At 30.8% G+C, this 7,796-nt stretch overlaps 1 protein-coding gene across 1 annotated transcript; it reads left to right on the top strand.

Annotated features, from left to right (window-relative positions):
• The first annotated feature begins 551 nt into the window (after positions 1-551).
• Positions 552-4,836, top strand: LOC142518150 (RHOMBOID-like protein 2). Its single transcript, XM_075620856.1, has 5 exons — positions 552-1,135; positions 2,607-2,770; positions 3,008-3,171; positions 3,650-3,897; positions 4,547-4,836. Exons 1-5 carry the CDS (start codon positions 837-839, stop codon positions 4,656-4,658), a joined length of 987 nt encoding a protein of 328 aa, XP_075476971.1. The 5' UTR covers positions 552-836; the 3' UTR covers positions 4,659-4,836.
• The last annotated feature ends 2,960 nt before the right edge of the window (positions 4,837-7,796 follow it).

Here is a 7,796-nt window from a genome sequence, read left to right as displayed (position 1 = left end):
GACAATAGATTACGAATACGAAAGTATAAATGATATATCAGGCGAGTATTTGAATTTGGAAATTTCTTTTATCTCGTCTATTTTTTTTAAAAATATTTTATTCGATTATTATTTCGCATAAATGGCTTTAACTCCATAAAACAATTTCAATTATGTATCAATGGGTAAACAAGAAATACAACAAAACAAAGTTAAAAAAGGAGTATGTATACTCATCACTTGACATTGTTGGGATGTACAAAGAATTGCTCGTATTTGTTAAAGCACATGAAAAGAATTTTTTCATGTGTCGTGAGACCGTTTCACGGATCCTAATCTGTGACCGATATTCATAATAAAAAATAATATTCTTAACATAAAAAATAATATTTTTTCATGGATGATCCAAATAAAAGATTCGTCTCACAAATACGATCCTAGAGACCGTGTCACACGAGTTTTTATCAATATTCCTTTATTGTTATAAAGTTTGCTTTTGCAAATATCAGTGAGCATCGAATGCGGGGAATTTCCAAGAGTGTCCAATTTGACAAAAACATATTAACAAGAAGTATCCCCGCAATGTCCTAACACTCCAACCACCATTCTTCCGATTGAAATCATCCAAAAATCAATAATTATTAAAGGGGAAAAAGACTTCTTCTCATGTCACTCGCTCTCTTTACCAATTCTTGCATTCGTCTCAAGTTTTCGGTTCATCCCAACTTCTAAGCCACTCCTCCCCATCACGCGTATAGACGCAGAATACAGCAAAAAAACTATAAGATATAGATATCTGTTTACGAGATTCGAAGTGAGTTTGCAGTTTATATATAAGCAAGAAGGTGTGAAGAAATATGGGAAATGGAGATCTTGAAAGAGGTGGAGCTACAAAGAACAGAAACCAGGGTTATTCGCAATCTTATTATGCAGCTGCAGGAGGATATGATGTGGAGTATTCGGACAGCCAGTGGACTTCATGGCTGGTGCCTATGATAATAGTTGCTAATGTTGTCATTTTTATAGTGATCATGCTTGTTAATAATTGTCCGAAGGAAAATAATGGGGTTCAAGGCGGTTGTGTTGCAAAGTTTCTTGGAAGATTCTCCTTTCAGCCCCTGAGGGAAAACCCTCTCTTTGGCCCTTCATCTTCAACGTAAAGCTCCCATCTTTTTCTTGTTTTTATCTCTTTGATGGATACGTTGATTTCGTTATATTTAATGGTTTTGGTCTTGATTTGTTTGTTTTGGTGGAGTTTGGATGAATCTTGATTGTGGGCTTTTGGAAAGTTTATTACTTTCGTTGTTTGTGATTTATGGGTAACTTTTCTGCTGTCTTTTGACTTTGGATTAAAGTTACATTTTTTGGGGCTTAATTTCTTTTTGTTTTGGAACACATTTCATGATCTTTGTAGTGAGATAATTTGATAGGGGATTGGTTTATGATGTTTAATTAATGTTGATTTTTGGGCTTTTAGGTTTTATGATTGACAGTAGACCTGTTCTTGCTAGTTTGACTTTCTTGATTTGGTTCTTTGCTTTTGTTAACTGTGTTTTTCCTTTTGAAAATTATCTGGGTTGTAAGTATCATTTCTTACCAGCTTGTGATAATCTGGAATTAGTGCTCTTCGCATCTTGGTTAAAAGTTTTTACGTACACGCTAAATTCTTCTGTTTTATCCCCTCTAGATTGCTATCAGAGCTGTACATTAATCTGTTACCAAGTTGACTCAACTAAGCTACAATGAGTGAGACATTCCATAATTGTGAGATTGTGAAGTTATCAATTGATAAGATAGAAGGCTAGGTGGCTTTTTTAGGCTCCAAAACATTATTTAGTTGTTCCTATTTTGACCTTCTAGTTTCGATCATACCGGTTTTATGTTGAAGCGTTAATTAATGTTCACCAGAGAGAGTCTATTGTGTCAATTACTGGGTGCATATGGTCTATGGGTTCATATCATGGGATGCTTTAAACTTGTGATGCAATGATTGATGAAATTGCTAGGAGTATTCTTTGTCTGGTCTTCCTGCGAGAATTTTTGATCGCCTGTATTCGAATTTCGCAATCATATTATCATTTAGTGATCGCTGCCTTGTGTTTGGCTTCATGGAAGTACATTTTGGAGGCTAAATAATACTCCTTCCCATCGGTATCCATGGAACAGAAATATCACACAGCCCGTAAAATAATCATGATGTTTGTGGTCTGATTATACACTTTCCTTGGCTTATTCCAATCCAAGCCATTTATGTATCAGTGGATGCCTGAAATTGGAACTTCTTTATTTTCTTTGCTAAGTGCTATTCCTCTTTAATTTATTTTCTGTGACCCAACCAAAGTGAACAAAGCAATAGTTTATCATTTATATTTGGAAAATTGATTATTTCTTTTTGATATTTCAGAACTATTTTCTAACTATTATTTTAAGGGTCATTAGATCCCTGCCTTGTGCTGTACTTGGGACATAGTTTTAAATCAGTGCTTGATCCAAGGAAAAATCCTTCATTCTTATTACGTCCGTTTGGTAGAACTTTATGTGTGTGTGTTTTTTTTAAGGTATATTGAAAACTGTTCATCTTTCCTTTCTTAAAGTAATTCAAATAATGCTACCTCTCGCTTGTGTAGATTGGAAAAAATGGGTGCTCTCGAGTGGAACAAGGTGGTTCACGGGAATGAAGCATGGAGGCTTATAACTTGTATCTGGTTGCATGCAGGCGTTATTCATTTACTCGCTAACATGTTGAGCTTGGTGTTTATTGGGATTCGCCTTGAGCAACAATTTGGATTCGGTATTCATCATCAATCTGATTTACTACTTTGTTTTGATTAAACTTGTAAAACAAATTAAACATCTCTTAATATTATTATTTACCAACCTTGCTTGAAATGAATAGTGTACAAATCCATAGAATATCGATGATGATCTTGATGTTAGCTTAGTGAAAATGTGTTTCATTAATTTCTTGCAATTCCCATCTATAATGCTTTGGTCCAATTATAGTTTGCTTCTGAATTATGTCATGCAGTACGAGTAGGGGTAACCTACCTGTTGTCGGGTATCGGTGGGAGCATGCTCTCTTGCCTTTTTATTCAAAGGAGTATATCTGTTGGAGCCTCCGGTGCTCTGTTTGGAGTTCTTGGAGCAATGCTATCTGAGTTACTTGCTAACTGGACTATTTATACCAATAAGGTAAGACCTTTACTAATCTGTTCTCAAATTATTATTTTCAACAATTTTTAATGCACTTCTTCATCGCTCCTCTAGTTGGAGAGTGCGGGAAAATCTCTTTTTTCCCAGTAAAAGAACGGTGTTGTTGATTTAATACGATCAAATATACTAAGAATGATTGATTTTGACGTACTATAGTGTCACTTATATGATACAACGATTGAAAAGCGGCGTCTAGACTGTGTACGGTTTAAATATATTTGTATTGCATCTTCCTTACTAGCTATAGAATGACATACATTCAATACTCATAATAAGGTTTTTAGTGGTTTTCGAATCTAGATTTCATTTTAATTTCAGTACCTAATGTTTCAGAACATGAGCCACAAGCCTTTTTAAAACATCCATCACAATTTTGCTCGTTGCATTCATATTTTAGCATGATTTTTAAATAATTCATGAATTTCTCTTATTTTTGCAAATCTTTTTGTTTCATCAGGTAGCAGCTCTTTTCACTCTACTGGTGATTATTAGCATTAACTTGGCGGTTGGAATCCTCCCACACGTTGACAATTTTGCACACATCGGAGGGTTTTTGACCGGTTTTCTCCTTGGTTTTATACTACTGCTCAGGCCGCAGTTTGGTTGGGTGGAACGCCACCGACTTCCGGCTAATAATCTGAAGTCCAAATACACAGCTTGCCAAGTCATTTTGTGGATTGTTGCTACAGTTTTGTTGATTGTTTGGTAAGATTCGCATTTAAAATGGATATCTTTGCACAATAAACACTGCTACACAATGGATGATAGCCTCAGGCTCATTATGTTTTTATCACAAATTAACTATGAAACCCCTGTGGGTTAGCCTCATTATGGAAACACCCTCTGAATTTAAAAAACACCAGCGACACTTCATAAATTTGGATTTGCCATACATTAAATTTGTGGGTTCGTTGGATGCGAAATTCGTTCCTGAATCCACCAGTTGTAACTTGTCATTCAGCTATTCTTCACCCCACATTTTTCAGAACACAACATGACTGCACCATCCTTGGGGCATGACATGGGTTGAAAGTAGAGGGCTAAATATAGTGACTCGACCTGGAATGCATCTCCTTGCTTGTAACACATTGTTCCTCAGGTTTGAAAGATAGGCTAATCCACGCTCCACTTTGCACTGGTGTTTTTACTAGTGAGCTCTGATACTATCCCCGAACCTTGTATCCAAGCATGACAAGTTAACCTTGGACAGAAACCTTATAGTTGATGTGCTAATGGCACCATCCATGATTGTCTCTCTCTCTCTCTCTCTCTCTCTCTCTATCTCGAGTTTTCCCTGGAAAGGGGTGTTGATAGAATCATTAAATGGATTAATCATTCAAAAATTGTCTTGCAGGTTCACTGTGGGATTAGTGATGCTGTTCAAGGGAGAAAATGCAAATGAAAAATGCAGCTGGTGCCATTATCTAAGCTGTGTGCCTACATCAAGATGGAGCTGCAACAACTGATACATGGACATTTCTCTACTCTTTATGGTACTAATAACTCAGAAAAAAAACACTACAATTTTTCAAATTATAGTTTTTTATTCGTTTATTGTGTTGCATAGTTAATATGTTTTGTAATTTACATGGATATCCTTGTTTTAAATATGTAAAAAAATATAAGTATGATATTCATAAGCTATCTCATATTACTACCTTACATCCAATGATCCTTATTCATTCTTACGTGTGAGGTAGATAAAAAAAAATCATTTGGACAAATGTAAAAATAAATATGGATTATTTGATACAAATTTGGTGCCACACCCTCGAGATGAGTTAAACTCAACCTCGTTTAACATCTACACCCCATGTGTGCGAGGTCTCACACGGAATAATAACTTTTTTATATATATAAATGTATATTTTTTATTATTTATAAATTTTTGCATTAACATAAACTCTACCAATTTAATTTTTGAATGTATTACAACGTAATATTATTGAATTAAAAAAAGAATCATACGTAATGGTCACTTGTAAACATGCTTATTTCTAATAGTAATATTTATCATAAAATGAAACAAATATCCATGTATAGGAATAAATAAATATTTCAGTATATTAACTTTTGGTTAAATAAAATATTTATACATATAAAATAGTTTTTTTTTATTAGATAGAACATTTTCATTTCGATTCTTATCAATGGATCAATAGATAAATATATATGTCAAATTATAATCAAATTTTGATTAAATTTAATTAAATACCTATTTTACCCCTAAATTCATCCTTTTTTTTAATTATTTAGATAATATATGTGTTATATTATAATAAACTAAAGTCTTTAATATTTTGAATAATTGTTTAAACATGATTGTTTTATTTTCCAATTAATAATTTATTCATAGAATTTTTTTTATTACGAGGGATATAATCATCTAAGATTAAAAAATATAGATAGACACATGATTGAAAGATTTAAAAAAAATTAATTTTAAAAAAATAAACTTTCATCGATAATGTTATGCTCTAAAAATGTTAATAAATTCCACATCATCTATTCAATTTATCACTAAATAAAACTACTCTTACAATTGGTTTCCTTGTCTTACAAATTTTGATCTACCTTATTTATTACAATTACTTTCCTTGTATTACAAAATTTTGATCTATGATGAAAAGAACAACCGAATTCGAGCAAGAAACTGAAATCAATAATCTAACTGATCGCAAGCCCAAACTGATATTCAGTATAAAAATCAACTTACCAAATTGATTAAGAGACTTCTGATTTGACTAAAATCGATGGGCTATCACTTTAAACAAGATCGTTACGTGGACCTTACCGATTAGTGATTAAGGATCAGAACCTAAAGTAATACAATTTTTTTATTCCTGTCGATCAGTGTTAAGGATCAGAGCGACAATATCTGTCAGAAGTCAAGTTGATATCAGAAAGGACAATGAATCGGCAACAAGTATATTTGTTGTCATGAACGGATATCTTTTGTACAAGTTATCGTTGAAGATTGGGACTATATATAAGATCAGTTGAACCAACTAGAAAAATAATCCTCGACTAAAAACAAAGTCAAATCTCTTTGCAAAAATATTATAAGAAAGATTAAAGAAGAAGCACACACTGATTCATTAGTTATCTAATCAAAGATCATATTCATACACAAAATTCTTCTATTTAGTTCATATAAACTGTAAGCAAGGAACTTCACTGCTCTAGTTTCAGTTTCATTAAGAGTTTCAATTAAGCGATATTACGTCATACTGAACTGGATAATTTCATATGACTTGTAATTACCAAAGTCTTTTAGTACAAACCTTCCTTGATGAAGAAGGACTAACGTAAGAGTATTGAAATCTCCGAACATCTATAAACATTCATGTGTTCATTTATTTTATTTTCTCTAAACTACTCAACTAAATAATCATTTGTTCAAACTAGTTTCAGTAAGTCCATAATTAACACTAGTTCATATTGATTGACTTGCTGAAAACTCCACTGACAAGAAGAAAGTTTCAACATTATTAATACAATCGAAACAATTCAAAGAAAATTTATTCACTCTCTCTAAATTTATAATCTCGATCCCGACATTATTAAAATTAAAATACAAAACTTTGTATATCGGTAACTAAAATTTAATGTTTTAAAAATATATCATGATATTTTATCATATATAAATAAAATATGACATAAAAATTAAAATTTAAAATATTATTCATAGTATATTCCAAGTTTTAGTAGACATATAAAATTTGGTCAATTTTTTTAAAATATAAAATACATATAAATGTCGGGTGTACAAAATTTTGATTTACCAAAATTTTGTTATCTATTAATTTTACACAAAAATAAAAATTATTATTATTTCAACGTGTTTAAATATATAATACTAGCGGTTTGTCAACTAAGTAAATATAATCAAATTAACATTAAATTACTAGAATTTATTTGTTATTGTACACAAATTGTTTTAATTTAAATTTTAATAATCAAAATATCGAAATTAAAGAATTAAAATATGGGCAACAAATATATATATTTTTTTAAAAAAACTTTGATTTATTCAGCATCTTCAACATTTTAGAAAAAATAAAGAAAAAAAAAACCAAAATTCAATTTAAATTGGTTCCAAGAACCTTTGAGATTAAATCAAATCTTAATTTCCTATCAAAATTTAATATGGATTGGAAATTATATTTAAAAAATAGACAAGGTTTTCGGTTAGTATTGTCATTAAATAAGACAGAAACTGTGATTATATCTCAAAGTATGGTTAATATAGTAGTTAATCTGAAAAATATTTATGCCATGTTTTGAAAATTGAATAACATTTACATGGGGTAATTTTTAAATAGATAAATTAGCAAGTTAAAGTGTGATTAACAATTTATAAAATGTAAATAACATTCCTCATATTATATAACGTGAAAATAGTTGTCATTGTAAATTATGCACAAAAAGTTTTGTAACCAAATTTAAATATCTAATTTTTTTATATTTATCAGTTTAATTATTTAAATATTATATGTATTATATTTTAACACATTATCTAAAATATAAATAATTCTAAATAAAATCTAAATATAAGCAAGTGATAAGGGGCAAAATAAGTATTTATGTTAAATTTTATTAAA

This window comes from Primulina tabacum, chromosome 11, assembly GCF_025594145.1.
Source record: "Primulina tabacum isolate GXHZ01 chromosome 11, ASM2559414v2, whole genome shotgun sequence".
Classification (NCBI taxonomy): domain Eukaryota; kingdom Viridiplantae; phylum Streptophyta; class Magnoliopsida; order Lamiales; family Gesneriaceae; genus Primulina; species Primulina tabacum.
The sequence above is the reverse complement of the archived record's forward strand: the minus strand, read 5'-3'. Positions and strand labels throughout refer to the sequence as shown.

Excerpts from the sequence above, each read along its gene's own strand:
- LOC142518150 (XM_075620856.1), top strand. The coding sequence starts at position 837 with ATGGGAAATGGAGATCTTGAAAGAGGTGGAGCTACAAAGAACAGAAAC. Across the intron at positions 2,771-3,007 it reads TGAGCAACAATTTGGATTCG|TACGAGTAGGGGTAACCTAC; the intron begins GTATTCATCATC and ends TATGTCATGCAG. Across the intron at positions 3,172-3,649 it reads GGACTATTTATACCAATAAG|GTAGCAGCTCTTTTCACTCT; the intron begins GTAAGACCTTTA and ends TTGTTTCATCAG.